Source organism: Xiphias gladius, chromosome 14 (genome assembly GCF_016859285.1).
Source record: "Xiphias gladius isolate SHS-SW01 ecotype Sanya breed wild chromosome 14, ASM1685928v1, whole genome shotgun sequence".
NCBI classification, from domain to species: Eukaryota; Metazoa; Chordata; class Actinopteri; order Istiophoriformes; family Xiphiidae; genus Xiphias; species Xiphias gladius.
In genome coordinates this window covers 6,901,103-6,917,685 of record NC_053413.1, presented here as the reverse complement: position 1 = coordinate 6,917,685, position 16,583 = coordinate 6,901,103, and the positions used below count along the sequence as shown (strand labels likewise).

The following is a 16,583-nucleotide window of genomic DNA, read 5'->3' as shown; positions in this document are numbered from 1 at the left end:
ACTTTTCAAATGAGTTGCCCCTCTTACAATGTTCTGTGCAAGAAGACAACCTTCAAATCTGAAAATTTTAACACTAGTACACAATTGTCTTCCATATTCAGAGACAGAAGAACACCAGTTGTAAAACTGTGTATCTTCGAAAGTACCCTAGAGTGTGATAAATTGATTACCTGTAAAGCTTTTTATTGAACTTCAGAAATACTAAAGATTATTGTTATTTCTCTCAGCCTTAGAGTCTGACTCTGACATTTTGATGCAAGTCCTATTAGTGTGCTCACTGATAATACTGGATTTCAGAATTCTATTAAATATATATGAATCCTTGATACTGGTTATTTGCATTTAAAAACCTTTCTGCTCCAGAAAGAAGATTCACTCTGTGAAGACTCCTGCTGCATCTACAAAGTGCTACCAAACTCCTCAAATATTCTGCATAGTGGAATAAATAATTAGATTGTATTTTAAATATATAATTACTCTGAACAAAAACATACAAAATGACTTTTTTTTATTTTGCAAACTTACCTGAAAAAACTTCAATACATACTTTTAAATTTTGTTATTTATCATTTACTTTAAAAATGTACTTGTAGTTTTACCATAAAATGCAATTGTCATAAAATCAAAGAAAATAAAAGTGGAGTCTTGTGGGATAATTACCCGAGGCTGTATTATATGCCTACATAAACAACATCTACAACCCTTGCTAGAGGGAAGATGTTGAAGAAAAGAAGAACCACACACTAGGATCAATATCTATTTCAAGATTCCATAGTACCATTGGCACTGTGCAATGTATTGCTGCAACAACTCCGTTTTGACCTCATCTGAGTGCATAAGGGGAAATTAAGGTGAGTTTGGTCATTTAAAGGCTAATGATAACCCTAAAAATAACATGGCTTAACATGAGTACAGCCACAGCTCGTTGGGGGCCCAGTGTTTTCTAGGACAGTGCACCTTCTGTAGTGCTCCTGTTTCACTTTCTCATTGCATCATTGTATCATCATAGAACAGTGAGTTGTAGCACGTTGTTTTTGTTTATGGTGTTTAAATACTTTATGCATTTATATCACTGAAATCGTGATTAGGGAACCTAGTAGTAGAAAACAATCTGCAGAGCTGAGATGAACGGCATAGTTAGATGGTAATTCTCTATGGGTTTTCACACTATGTGTGACCACTTTTCACATTACCCACAGTCATTTCATCCATTCTTATGATCAAATTATTAATTAGTGCAACTTTAAATTAGCATTTGTTTTAATTTAGGTGGACCACCCCCAAACAACTCAAAAATGTCTATGCATCAAAAAGGTTGTTATCCGTCTCAAAAAAAGGAATATTTTTTTCTCTACCTTCCAATACTCGTACATGACTACATGTACCCACCGTATAATGACAAAGCAACTGGCACTCCTGTTAACTGCTCTTAGCATATGGATTATGTTCGTGTCCATGACCCGTTTATGTCGGTGGTCAGCATTACATTGGGTGGAGCAGAGGAAAGCACCATCAATGTTCAGTGTTCAGTGGCGCGTTACTTCGCAGTTACCAGATACGCTGCCAAGGTCTTCAATCTCGTACAGCTGTTGACATTTCACTATATGACGTTCACCTGCAGAGGGATGATGGGAAGGAGTCAGCCTCCGTGACGCTGAGGGATAAAGGACGCATGCCTTTGCTGGAGTATCATTTAGATGTAGACTTTCAGCTTCAAGGGGGGGTATTACCAAAACTATCAAATTAACAGTTTAGGAATTAAACCCATTTTTATACATACTCCTGCATTTTCAAAAGTAATTGGACATTTGACTGGTTATAAGTTTCAAACAAAAAAAAAAACCTATCAGACAGATAACAGAAACTTTAGCAGTGGCCAAATCAACAATTTGGCACATTCTTAAAAAGAAGGAATGCACTGGCTAGCGTAGCAACACCAAAAAAACTGGATGACCATGGAAGACAACTAAAGTGGATGATTGCAGAATTCTTTCCATAGAAGGAGCAGAATGATTTCTGAAGTGTAAAGGGCTGTACTATCAGCTCAGATCCAGCCAAATGCTGCAAAACTGAGAGGACGGTGCTTCACAGTACAGATGGATAATGACCCAAAACATACTGTTTATGCAACCCAGAAGCTTCTCAAGGCAATGTTTTTGTTAAACCCCTTGCATTAAAGCTGAAAGTTTACACTTCAATCACATCTTGATGGCTTGGTTTCAAATCCATCGTGTTCGTGTACAGAGCCAAATTTACAAAATTGTGTCTCTGTCCAAATACTGATGAATCTAACTGTATTATTACCATCAGACTTGAATCATCACACAAAGGGCTTGATTGGTGTTTCTACTCTGATTCTACTTTTGCTGAACCTTTCTCTGCAGGTGCACACAGGCATTCCATCTGTTAAATGCCTGCTCTGATGTATATTCTATATTAATAAAACTGTGAAATATGAATAGATTTTACAAACCTCAAAGTGACTAACACAATTCCAACACCATTCAGCATAGCATCAAAGCTCCAGGAGGGCACAAAGTTAGTGACACTGAACATCAGAAAGAATTTTGTACAAACCTGTCTTCTGCGAAAAGCCACTGTAAAGGAAAGGTAGAAATGTATTGATAATTCATTCCCGGATATTTCATATTTGACCTCATACAAAAATTCATTCCCTTGTGTTGAATCAGATAACAGCTACTTGAAAGAAGGGAGACATGTAAATTAAGAACACCATCAGTATAAACATGAGCTCTCGCTCTTCTCTGCTGCAACCATCACTTCCTTCTTTTTTAATGAAAAGAATACAAATTTTAATGTTGACAACTGTCCTTGAATGATATTAATGCCCCAAACCAAAACTGTAATCTCACCTGCAAACACAAAAAATTATTTAGATTAAAACGGCTCTAAAATGTGCTTTCAAGAATCTTAAATATGAAATCTGTAGCCAGATACCTCTTTCTGCATCAAAAATGGCTGAATAATCAACTTACATAGAACATATACAAAGACCTTTGTGGCATTACAAAGTGCTAGTGTATTTTGGAAAAGGTAAAATGTTGTGAGCTTATTAGTGGGGTCCTCTTAGCAGCAGCAGTACATTAAAACCTTGATTTCCACATAACTGCTATCATTAGTATAATTTTTGCATAATTTTCTGGCTGTTCAATCAATTATGAAGGTCTATAATCAGCAGCTCACCCCTGCAGGTACACTGTTGGGGGATCTTTGAAAATAATTTGTAGTGATTAGAGGAGGGGCACACTGTCTAAACAGTAAACAACAGTTTTGTACGCTCAACGTGAATTTGGCGATAATAAAAGCCAGTCAAGTTTTTAGTCTCAAGAAAAACGGTACATTTTGGGCGTTACCATATTTGAATTTGACTGCAGGATAATTGTCCTGTTTCTGTACGTGTTTTTGTCCTTCTGCCTACCTGCTGGGAGTGAAAGTAGGCTAAGACTCAGCCAGTGGCAGCAACATTAGGCCGCTGTTCCAATCCAATGTGCCCATGACAACCATTGTAAGCAGGACTGTATTAGACATGTAATGACACAGCCCAAGAATTGTATCACAGTAGGCGCAAAGGAAATCCATTTGCTTCACAGGAAAACTGGAATAAGAGTATTTCACATTTCATTGTGTGAGATAGGCTGCATAATACATCTTCAGCGTTGATAAGGAAGTGTTGTGATGGGCTTTGGTCAGGTCTGGTTTTTTTTTTTTTTTTTCCACCATTTGGGAAATATTCTACTTTTGTCCCTGATATTAGCTCAGCTGTCGCTGGTGAGGCTGCTGTTGTTGAATCCATATATACAATGTCATCTGAAATTCACTGCAGAGTTTTTCATAGAAATGTCTGTCAAAAACACCTCTCTGATCACTCTGTCAAGCTAAATCCTGGTAGGCGCTACAGGATGCCCCTGGCTACAAAGAACACACTATATAGGAAGTCCTTTATTCCACAGGCTGCTGTCTTGCTCAGTTTTTATTACTTGGGGGATTCATGCTGTCAGTGAATCCCATGTCAATGAATTGTGTGTGTATATGTTTTAATATTTAAATGAAATGCCAGATGGACCAAGACAATTTTCCACCTTTGTGGACAATAAAATTGCATTGTATTGTTTTCTACTCTATTCTGATTTACCTCTACTATCATATTGATAGTCAAAGCAGGCGTTCAACATTTTGGGAAATGTGCATTAAGTACAGGATTGGAGCCAGTAGGTGATTAGCCTAGCTCAGTGTAAAGGCTGTTAGCAGGAGGAAACAGCTAGCTTGGCTCTCAAAAATACCACAAATTATTGTTTTGACATTTCTGTTTGTGTACAGGTAAAAAAAAAAATTAGATACAATCCTTAAAACTTAGAGGTATTGGTAGGTGTATTTGTGAACGGTCAGGCGAGCTGTTTTCCTTCCCTTTCATTATCTATGCTAAGGTATGCTAGATGTCTAGTGTGGATTTTCTCATCTAATTCTTCAATCCTGTCTCCTTGACTTTACAGTATGTATACAATATGAATTTGCAATAGCAAATATGTTTCTATCTTTCTATCTATCTATGTATCTATCTATCTATATGTATAATTTTGTACACAATAAACTTAATTTCTAGACAACAAGATAACACTCTCTGAAGATAAGAGTAAGAGTAATAAGAGTATTTCTCCAAAATGTGAACTAATCTTATATTTGAAACAGGTTAAAGTATAGTGCGTCACTGTTCTATATACTCTATACTGTTCATTGTGCCTATGCTATAAAGTGACCATGACAGACTATATTATTAATAAAATACCAGTTAGGGATGGGGAAATACCCTTCAGCTGTGTTCCTAATTGTGCTCCCATGAAATAACAATGGCATTTAAAACAGTTGTCAGGATACAACCATAAAACTGAAATAACAATTTAAAATAATATTGATATGCTTTTGAATAAGAATCAATAGGGTTTTTGGTCCTGGTATGAAGCACAGATTATGTGGTGTTTCAAAACACCTTTCCAATAGCACTTTTCTATTTTAGTCCACAAGTAGCACTGAAGGCAAACCTGATACCACAGTGCTTAGCAGCAGAAAGGAAGAAAAAAGAGTTTATGAACCATGGCCCTCTCACAGAGAGACCTCTACACAGTGACTGAAAGCCAGAGTCTCTCTACAAAAACACATCTTTCGCATTCAACTGCCACATCTCATAAATTGATGGGAAGAAAAAGGGGACAGAAAAAAACAATAAGCTTTTCCACCACAGTTTGACTATAAACTTAGCAGAACAGACCAGCTCTGTTAAAGCAACCTTTTGACCTTGTAGGAAATGAAACACTGAATCTTTTATTCTTTTATTATGTAGAAACCAAAGACAAATTTAGCAATATTCACATTAGAATGTTGTTAAAAACTGATGTTGATGAAATTAATTCCACCAAAGATTCAAGTTCAGATGATGGGAATGTTATTTCTTTGTTCCAGTGTTTCAACAAACAGGTAGAAAAGAAAACATGGCATATTAACAGCAGGGAATACAATGCTATGGTAAAAATGTTATAAAAGACTAGCTGCTGCATTCAAAATGAACTCCTTTAAACAAATCCACCCACCCACGCCCACTCACACCTATGGATAATGAAAATGCAGTTTCAGTTAAGAGGATAGGTTTAGGTCTAATTCTAATCTGCAACACGGTCCACAAAAAAGCAACTGTATATCACAGTGAGGATTTGCTTCATTATATTTACACAAAACACACACAAAACACACAAAACCTAAAGGAAAAAAGTAGAGTACAAAATGTGAATCACTGATTTAATCCATATAGTTAGTTGCCACTATGTGCTGCACAGTTTCAGCCTCTTTTGTGAAGATTTACAGTAGATTAACTGTGATAATAACCATTTCTGATAAGTTTAACCTCTTATAACTACCTTCAAAGGGTTGATTTGGAGACAGAAAGGTATGGTTCAGTTATTAATTCCCCCTCCAATTATCACTGTTCATCCCTCTGACCCATTTTAATGTCATACAATCATTCAGATGAGGATCTTTGAGAGGCTGGTTGTGATCCAGGTTTTCCCCAGCAACCACCAACTGACATTCTCCCCTCTTTTGAAGACCACATAATAATTTGATGCTTCAAATCAGCGCACCGAGGTGATTTCCTTTAATGTCTTTAATTAAGTCCGTCATCACATTGTTTTATGCCAGAACACAATTAAAACCCCTTAGCAGTGGATCTCGTAGGCAACCTGTGAGCCGAAGAGGAGACTCTGACTGAGGAAGAGCTCCTCCGGGTCCGTTGTTAAGGGTCCTTCTCCCCCGTCTGCTGGGTTTCTGCGAAGCCCCTTTCCCCCCGATCTGGTCAGTGTCTGCACCATTTCATGGTCCAGGAGAGCCTCCTTCATACCCTTCTGCTGGACAAAGCCACTCATCATGGTACACCTGGATGAAGTGGACCCCAGAACGGGCTTGGCTCGGTTGAGAACGTACATCTCGTGGCCGTGGTCATCACGGTACTCTTCCAGCTGTGCAAAGGTTGTGGGTCCATCAGAGTAGTCGTTCACATAAAGGATGCTGTCTTCCTTGCTGGTACAGTAGGATCCTCCTTCCTCTTTCTGGTACTGCTGGTGACGAGTGTAGATCATAATCAGGAGGAGAACGGCAGTGAGTGCCAGCAAGGAAATTCCAACCGCAATGGCGGTTTGTGTGGCAGGGCCCAGAGCGCTGAAATCCATGCTGTCCTGCTCATACAGCGGCTCCTGGCTCACATCCAGAACCTCTGGCTGATAGAAGGAGTTAGACGAAGAGGAGACAAAGGAATGCGTGTTCAAACGAGGCCAGAAATGGGATGAATATGAAGAAGAGGACATGTTGACAGCCAGGTGAAAGGTAACTCTGGCTACACCACCTGGGTTCCAGGCCTCGCACTCGTAGCGTCCAGCATGCGCTACCGTCACATTGCTGAGAAACAACATGCCGCTGCCCATGTCCGGATCAAAGCTGTCCCTCTCGCCGCCCTCCTCGGTTCCACGCACAAGCCCGTGGATCCCGCCAACACCTCCCACCTTGATCCCTCCGCTGCTGGGCAGGGCTGTTACTACTCCTCCAGCCCTGGGCCTGAAGAGCTCACCGTTGGGACCCAGCTCTTGAACCAGGCCTCGTGGTGATAACTGGGCCTTGCCGTGGGAGGCTTTCTTCCAGGTCACCTGAGGCTGAGGGTATCCTGAGGCCTGGCAGGAGACTCTGAGGCTCTCCCCTAGTCGCACAGTCAGGTGACTGGGCTCGAGCTGAACCACGGGGGGAATGCAGACCAGGCTGTTCGGGGCGACCTCCACCAGGCTGAGGTGGGACAGACGAGGTGGTTCTGAGCACATCAGCTGACGCTGTTCAGCAGAGCTCAACAGACGCTGACCATCTTTGCTGATCCAGGTTCTTAGCCAGCCAAGAGCACAATCACAGCGCCATGGGTTCTCTGGAGGAGAAATATATTGTCAGAAAAGGGTCACATGGGTTAAACCAAGTGTGTTTTGTTTATGGTCCATTTTGGCACCCACTGCATGAAAAATTGTCCTGGATGAGAGGTCTCTCTTTCACTAGCTGTTTTTTTTTTTTTGGTTTATTCTTTAAAATTATGATTTCTCATGAAAGGTCTACGTTTGGGTGAAACCCTTTTATATTTGATATATGTGTAAGAGCACTTAATTTTAATTGACATCAGACTGTTAGTTCTGGCAAGTGTAAAATTTCAGTGAAGCTCTGACAGTGCATTCACAGGCAGTGTCACTTCTTCAGAATTGTAGTATGGGAGCATTACATTTAATCTTGGAGGATTTTGTCATATTACTGTAAGACAAAACATGTTCTAAGAATTCTTTTGTCTCCCTGCCTACCTGTGACACGTAGCACTTGCAGGCTGACAAGCGGTTTGAGGGACGAGGCTCCCAGGGTGCGGAGGTGATTTCTGCTGAGGTCCAGCAGGGCCAGAGATGACAAGCCAGACAGGGCTTGCTCTGCCAGCAGCTCTATGCTGTTTTCCTGCAGGTGGAGTTCCTGCAGACGCTGCAGACAGAAAGAAGACATATAGCAGAGGAAAGAAAATGAAAGAAAGGTGCAAGTTAAAGGAGGAGAAATAGAAATGTCAAATGTGAAGAGAGGATGACTCAATTAAACCAGAGTCAGTCTGTACAGTATTACTGTATAGTAAGGATTAGTCAGACAAGCTTTCAGGGATTGGATTTACAGTCACAGACGTCATTCTATATAATTCATAAAAAGGCATCCAATAATGGAATGGCTTTGGGTTTGCTAGCAAAAACTAAGCTTTTTTCACTTTACCAAAAGGATTAGGGTTAAGGTTTTTTGGAACGCTTAAACCAAAATGTGCTTTAACTATTGCCATCCAGTCATCTGTTCCTTTATCTCAGCTCACATGCACCGACCTGCAGTCCCCTGAAAGTGTGGTCCTGGACTCGGGTGATCTGGTTGCTGGCGAGGTAGAGGATCCGGAGGTGCTCCAGACCCCGAAACATATCAGGGGTGACCAGGTGGATGAGGTTGCCATTTAGGGCAAGTTCCAGCAGCTGCCCCTGGCTGAGAAACGCCCCGGGCTCCAGGGCTGAGATGCTGTTGTTCTGGAGGTACAGGTAATGGAGGCTGCCCAGACGAGTCAGGTCCTTAAGACGGATCTGCACTATAGCGTTGTCCTGGAGGAAGATGGTCTTCAGTGGAGACGGGGGGGAATCAAATTAGTAGAGTGATAACAGATTGATTGCATTAGGGAAACAGAGGAAGGGATGTAATGTTTGAATTGGTGTTTGTTTTCTACAAGCAAGTGAGCGCCTCCTATTACTTTGCTGTGCTCAGTGGGTAGAAAAATGTATTAACCATGAGGAGAAATTACATTAGCAACGGGGCCACCTTTAAACCTGCACTCACAGGGCTGTGCAGAGCTTTGGATATATGTTAATGTAAGCAATACAAACAACGTGGAATGAGCTGTTTCGGGATTGTGATACTAATGACACTGACAATGTGGGTTGTGCAGTATTTTTCCTGTTTTGTGGTTCAGTTCTCTTGCCAAATGATGCAGAAATGCACAGCTCTTGTCAGCAAACACCTTCAAACAGAAAATGTTTAAGTGACTGGAGCTACATGAGAAGTGCTTTCTGTTGTTTATCCACAATGAATGGCTGTCTGCTTGATTGGCAATGTGCATTAATTGGTGATGTTATCAAAGAAGCAAACAAGGGCCAAGAGGTAAAAGTGTGATCGAGACAGACCTCCTGAATGAGGTTAATGGAACAATTTATACGGGACATGCCTCCATTAATATTCATAAGCTGCAGTAATGTTGGGGGGCCTGAACCCAAGAGGCAAAGACGGTGTGATGTTGAACATCTTCTCAACAGATGATCAGAGGGCGTGCGCGAGTCACTCTCTGAGCAAGAATGAATAATTACACAGCCAACAGCAGAGCCCCTGCCTTAGGCTTACATCAAAGAGGGTCACGGCGAATTGATTAACCACAATCCTTTCGGGGTAATAAGAATGGATCAGAGAGGAACTCTACTGATACAAAAACCACTGATGCGAGGAGGGGGGGTCAGCCACAATGCTCTAGCAGCAAGTTCCCTTAGTAATTGCCGATCAGCCAACTTACCTCGGTGAAAGAAGGGACACCCTGTGGGATTTCTTTGATCCCAAGAGATCCGCACTCCACTGTGAGGCTGTAGCAGCGACAGCCAGAGGGGCATCCCAGAGACGGTTGAGGGATGAGGGCTAGTATGATCAGGGGGAGTCTGGAGAACCACAGGAGGACCATAGTGGTTTTACAGTAGACCTTCAGAGACAAAACCCTTAGAAGAGAAGGTAAAAGAGGGGAAAAAAGGAAGCATCAATCACTCACCTCAGTTACAACAACTAACCTTTTTCCTTCAAGGCAATGTCTTTCCTCCTCAAAACAAAGACCGACAGTAGCTGCAGAAATGTTGTATATGCAGATGACTGTGAAATGGCAAGTGAGGATTGATAAAAAATAAGAATATATCCTCATCACTGCCTGTTTTCCATTCAGCTGTCTATTCATTGGAATTGCAGAAGCCTCTATTATGGGATTCAATTAATTAAAGATGTGATAAAAGATGTGCAGTTTGCCTCAAGGACCTCTCTCTTGTCTTTTTAATGCATGCACAAACACATTCACACTCTCACTCTATTTCTATCTGTCTCTGTCTTATAAAGGCACGCACACGTGCAAATGTGCTGCAAAGAGACAGAGGCTATTTTGACCCCTGTAATCTCAGAAAACCACATTTACCTCCTCAAAGCAAATCTCAAGTGGTAACCAGCTCTAATCCTCTGATCAAAAACATCAGCACTGGCTGCTCGCTACACCTTACAGCAATATTTTCCTTTGATATAAACCCATCACTGAGCAACTCATCCGTGCACTTTTTTTATTTCTGCACGGCCTGGAAGGGATTTGTTGTTCTGCTCGACTGTTCACATCAAAACGGCCTCAGACTTGGTGTCCAATACCACGGAGTGTTCACAATAGTTCATCGGCAGCATATCACATGAAGATACCACAGGGCTGAGATATAATACATGTTGAAATGTCACGCTGGGCCCGTCATTCTGCTCCAGTGACAGCAGGTAGATTTATTGTGCCTTGCTGAGCAGCCTGTCTCATTCTGGAGAGTCTTCATGCAGTAGAGAAGCAGGCATCTCATCGATCCAATCTAAAGTCTCACATTGTTATAAAACATTAATGCGCACCCAGGCCATGTCTCCGTATCCCATTAAGCTTGTCTGACTTGTAAAATTTGATTTGCTTAAGATCACCCAGACAGATAATTGATAGCATTTACATCTCACTCTGAATGATTTGGAGATCTTCTAGTTTAATAATTATTAGAATGCGCACAGATCTCATTACAGCTCAGTGATGAAAGGGTCCTTTGCCTGAAAGAAACTCTGGGATAAACTGCGACTGATAAATATTCAGTTTGCGGGGTGTTTGAACTGTTCTGTCAGATTGATATCAAGTGTGTCTTATTTGTAGTGTTATAAGCAGACCAGTAATTTAAAGCCCAAGTGCAAAAGCACTAGGATCACTATTTCACTGACTGAGAAGTCATTCTCAGTGCAGCCAGACTGCATTATTATTGCTCATTATTATGAGCAATGAACTGGATTTTAATATTGCATGTTTGATTTAGAGCACATTTACGAGGATATCCAGCTAGATTAATACAATGTGACCTACATAAGCTGTTCAATCGTCCTCTCTCAGCACAAACAGAGAGACACTTATTGACAAGAGCATGCCATTTCGTCTCTTGAGCTCTCCAAACAAGCGTGGAGAGAAATTATGCATTTCTATTATTTGGGAAGAGAAAGCACAAAAATTGAATGTAGAATAAGGCCTTGGTCTGTCTTTGAGCTTTTGTTACTTTCACAGTCAGATGACTTTTAAATAGCTTTGGCTTACTTGAAAAGTGCCAGAAGGAAACCAGAGAGGAAGAAACTTGCCTGCCCTTTGCTAAGAATACACACAGGGGAGGCGGCACAGTCTGATATTTGTTGTTGTTATGAGCCCAGCATCAATGCAAATGACACCCTGCCAGGTAGAGAAAATAGCTGCATTTCTCTGCTCATTTCTGCGCCACTCCGTCTTTTAAAAACGCTTGAGCGGCAATCGTGCCACGCATTCAGTGTTGGGTCAGCTGCGAGGAGATGTAGAGACAAAGATAACCTATGGAGTTGTAGGGTCTGCAAACAGAGAGAAGACAAGGACAAAAATAAAAACAACAGTCGGGCAGAGGTTTCTTTAAATAACGCTTGTCTTACAGTATACTGTACTGTATGCTCTACTGTTTCACACTCAGCCTGCCCTCACTGTGCTTGACTCTCCTCTTTTGTCACGCTGATGTGGGATTTCAGTGGTAAGAGGTCAATTTGTTCATTTCAGTCTCAGTAATCCTCTGTGGAACATGCGTAATCTGCACAATCAGATGCTTGTTAGATAAGCTGCTCGCGGCACTGCCGACGTTTTCGTAGAGGGGGCTGCTTTGTTTGGCTTTAAAAAAAGAGGTCAGCAATATATCTCTATTGACTGTGTGAAAATGTGTAAATAGGATGATTAGAGCCTAATGTTGTTTACATAGATCTGAGTGTTAAAGGAGAGCGGCTGCATAGACCTGCCAGGGACCATGTCAGTCAACAAATGCCGAAGGAATTATAATGAACTGCAAAATCACACAAAGCCTGTTAAGCATTCAGTATCTGCATTTACCTCCAAACATGCATCCAAACACATCTCTGCAAACATTATTTTGCACTGGACTCCAGAGCGGCTTGGAGTCTGTTTACTTGGGCATTTCAGAGATTACAATTGTCTCTTTATTCTTGACATAGTGCTTTGTTATCAAGCCCCAAACAAATCATGCACTGCTGAACAATCACAGCCTGGCTGGCTAAACATTCACAGCACAAAGAATTCACTGCATAGCGCTGCTGTGATTTTCTCTTATTTTTCCGCGGAGGGTAGATGTTGATGTGTTGTAGGTGCAGCAGACAGCCAGAGTGCTGCAGGCAGAAGCAAAGTTCACATCCCTGTGCTGCCACCGGTGCAGGTCGACCTCATCTGTTGTTATGGTAACTCGTGATGAGGGAAGGTCCGCTTGCGGGGCCTGAAGGCCAGGCACAGTTCCTGTGAGCTGATGTTTGGCAAACAACTCCACAGAAATAGAAGCTGTCATTTCCCGGGGAAAATTGCTCACAGTAACTTGAGCTATGTGATGACCCAGAGCTAAATCATAAATTGTCTTTTAGTCCAAATCTCTGTCTTTCTCCGAGTTGAACTTTTTCCTCTCCTTTCTCCGTTTTTACTCCGATGCTCCCTTCACTGTTTCCCTGAAAGCCTCCATCATTTTCCCTTCCCCATCTCTGACCCCTTTCCTTTCTCATCTCTTGTCCTTCTGCTCTGACTGACAGGTGCTAAATCATTTGTCTCAGAGCATCCTTTTGTCCACAAATAGACTTGAGGCCAAGGCACTGAGAGAACACTAGCCCAACAGTAACACACTGACTTTGAGCGACAGCCTTGACCATGCACACAAAAGCGCACACATACACACGCTCATAAACATGCAGAGCATGCCTACAAAGTAGCACTTGTACACAAGCGCTAGCCACCAACATTCAGGGACAAACACTCTGACTGGCAGACACACACACAAGGAGACACACACACGCACATGCTTATGCACTCGCACAACCTGCCTACAACTGGCAGCAGCCATCAACCTTCACAGAGACAGACCAAGTCAGATACAAACAGACAGCCACACACACACACACACACACACACATTTTTTGTGTCAGCGGTAAAGGAGGCTCGGCTCAGTTAATAAGCCAGCATTGATTTCTTTATTTTTCCACTACTACTCTGTCCAGCTGTGCTCCACAGCCATTGATTTTTACCATGAAAGCAGGAAAGCAGACTTTTTTCAGGGAGCGGTGGTGGAGGGAGGGGGGTCGGAATGACTGTGTTTAAGAGACACAAAGTGAATGACTGCATGTTGCTTTTTGCTGGTTTAGATTGTGTGTGTGTGTGTGTGTGTGTGTTTGTGTATGCGTGTGTAGCTAAGTGTCAGGCGAGCTCAAGCAGAATCGGCTTCTGAGCGGCAGCAGCAGCACTCTGCCCTGCCACTTCTCCCCGCGGAGCATTTAGTCTTAAACCCTCACTCCATCTCCCCGCGCTTAGACAAACTCGATAAATCTTTGCTTTTTAGGAGTGCACATGATAAACTACTGTGACAGGTGTGCCTGCCATGTAGAGATTGTTGTTGCTACTGTAAGCTAGCCAGCACAAAAACTCAAAGGTTAATGACATAAACTGCATGGAGGCTCAGATCAACCCAGAAACTTGGATGTTGTCTGGGGGGATATGACGCTTTGCAGGCTGTAGCTGTGGTACCAGTCACACTTAATACTCTGAGCACAGTGAGGAGCAGCACTGTTACTCCAACCAACCAATGATGACTCATGAAAATGAACATACGCTGTCTACTCGGTTTCAGCAAGTTGCTTCATTGTTGGCATTCTTGCAGTTCAATTTAAGTTGTGACCGATAATTAAGAACTAAAAGCACAATGGCAGCTTTATGACTGCATGATCAATATCCATTTTTCCACACAAGATTTACATTTATGCACTCACTGTCATGGACGGGTGATTGTATCATCACATCATCATTACTCAAAGCATAAAAAAAGCAATAATAAAACTTTAAACATCTTTTCGAAATTGTGACGCTTTCCTTTTTGTTACTCTGTGCTCTCTTTCCTCTGAATCCTATTCTTTATCTGCAGCACATGACTAAACAGCTGTTAGAAAAACGTACGACTAAAAAACATCTTTAAGAACTATGCAGAGGAAAAACATATTGATTTTGGAGTTATACATGATTATATAATCATACATATCTTATACAAAACAGGGTACCATGTTGTAATAATGTAACCTTTATAGAACGTGACAATTTATGAAACTGTTGCCTGTGTTTTTAGTAAATGCCTGAATACAAAGAGAGACAGCGATACACATACACATAACAGTTGAAGGCTCATGCACCTTTATGGGGTTTTTAACAATTTGTAAAATTATCACTTTAATACTTCAAGGTTTTCATAGCTTGTTAATACGGGACAACTCCTGTCCATTTGGGTTCTAGTTCTTTATAAGTCACCCTTTAAAAAAGGATTTATGAACTATGAAATAGCTCAACTTACCAAGCCTTTCTTAATGGCCTACCAGCATTTATAACTGCATTATTACCAAATGGAAAGGATAAACATAAGCCAAATGGATTTTCCACAGCCTGGGGAAAAAAAAACAACATGTTTTTATTATTGTCTTATATCTGATTATCAGATCTCTGAGGGATTATTAAATAATTTCTTAACCATTCATTAAGCCATTAGTTACAATTATAGCCCAACTGATACTGGACTTTTGAGGCCAATACTAATATCAATATCTGGGAGTTAAAAAAATCTGATGATAATTTATCAGTTTTTTTTTTTTAAACAATCTTGATTTGGATCCCTTGTTTTTTTTTCTTTTCCTTTTCTCATACATACTGACAGACATGTTACAGCTGAAAAATCAACTTGTCAGAGTTCTGTGGTGGACAGTCTATGTAATGGTGATACTGTTTCAAAAATATCTCAAACCATTTTGGCATTTTTGTGCTAAAATGTCTTGTTACTTATTGGCCAACATACATGATATACTGTATCTGCAATAGGCAGATTCAAGTATCAACCTGACTGATTTATCGGTGTAGCTCTAGTTACAACTAATGAACCTTTTGTAAAGTGTGCATTATTAAAAAGTAGTACTCAAGATTAAAACCTGCCTGATTTTTGTGGCCAATACCAATATTGACATATGAGAGCTGAAAAAATTTGGTAATGATATACCAGCCAATATTATTTTTCTTTACATGACTTATAACATAAAAAAAACATCTTTGATAAGGCTCCTTTTATTTTGTTATTTCCTTAAAATCACACCAAGAGATTTACTGGGCAGGACATTTTATAGTTAAAAATAACCGTGTCACTACTCTCTGGTGGACAAACTATAGAATAGTGACACTGTTTCAAAACATAATTTTGGCATTTTTGTACTCCAATTTCTCATCATTTACTGGCTGACATGTACGTTGACACTGATATACAGTATCTGCAATATGCTAATATTGGTTGATATGTCATCCCGGCCAATTTATCAGTTGGGCTCTGCTCAAAATAGGAGTAATCCTCTGTACGTCATTAACAGTCTTCGGTAACCCCAACTATGAAAGGAATAGTTTGATGTTATGGGAAATACGCATATTCGCTTTCATGAGAAATGAGAAGCTTGATACCACTCCCATGTCTGTCTATTGGATATGAACCTAAAGCCTGGACGCAATGAGCTTAGCTTAGCATCCGGACTGGAAATGGGACACGGCTAGCCTGGCTCTGTCCAGAGACAATCTGCCTACCAGCACCTCTAAAGCTCACTAATTAGGCTAATCAATGAAGCAGTGACTTCCTGGAGTAACGCTGTGACAGTGAGTTTGCCAGGCAGCCAGTGGAGACTCCAGGCAGAGGAATGTTAAGTGGACTTTATTGCCTTTATTAGCTTTGTTAAAGGTAATAAACAAGGCATTATGTTATATGCTAAGCTAACCTAACCAGCTGCTGTCTGTAGCTTCATATTTACAATACAGGTATGAGTGTGGGATCACTGGAAAAAAAGCAAATAAGCATATTTCCCAAAATGTCAAACTATCCCTTTAAAGTTATGATTATGACTTTTTAGAAAACCAATAAAAGTGATGCGACGTCAAATGTGTTTATGTACGTATGTGTCTTTGTCACTCAGGTATTTAGTAAACATGCCAGCAGCAGTTTCATAAATTGTGTCACCTTTTGAAATATAACTGTCATTGTTTCCTGCTTTTCACATTTCAAATAAATCAGTGTCAACCTCACTGTAGTTTTCTCGCGATTCCTTGTGTGTCGCCG

At 40.9% G+C, this 16,583-nt stretch overlaps 1 protein-coding gene across 1 annotated transcript; it reads right to left on the bottom strand.

The window, feature by feature from the left end:
* Positions 1-6,224: 6,224 nt before the first annotated feature.
* lrrc24 (leucine rich repeat containing 24) lies at positions 6,225-9,820 on the bottom strand. Its single transcript, XM_040144425.1, has 4 exons — positions 9,659-9,820; positions 8,439-8,717; positions 7,890-8,058; positions 6,225-7,471 (listed from the first exon to the last, which is right to left on the bottom strand). The coding sequence occupies exons 1-4, from the start codon at positions 9,818-9,820 to the stop codon at positions 6,225-6,227; spliced, it is 1,857 nt and encodes a 618-aa protein (XP_040000359.1).
* Positions 9,821-16,583: the final 6,763 nt, after the last annotated feature.

Excerpts from the sequence above, each read along its gene's own strand:
- lrrc24 (XM_040144425.1), bottom strand. The coding sequence starts at position 9,820 with ATGGTCCTCCTGTGGTTCTCCAGACTCCCCCTGATCATACTAGCCCTC. Across the intron at positions 8,718-9,658 it reads GTGTCCCTTCTTTCACCGAG|ACCATCTTCCTCCAGGACAA; the intron begins GTAAGTTGGCTG and ends TCTCCACTGAAG. Across the intron at positions 7,472-7,889 it reads GCAAGTGCTACGTGTCACAG|AGAACCCATGGCGCTGTGAT; the intron begins GTAGGCAGGGAG and ends TTTCTCCTCCAG.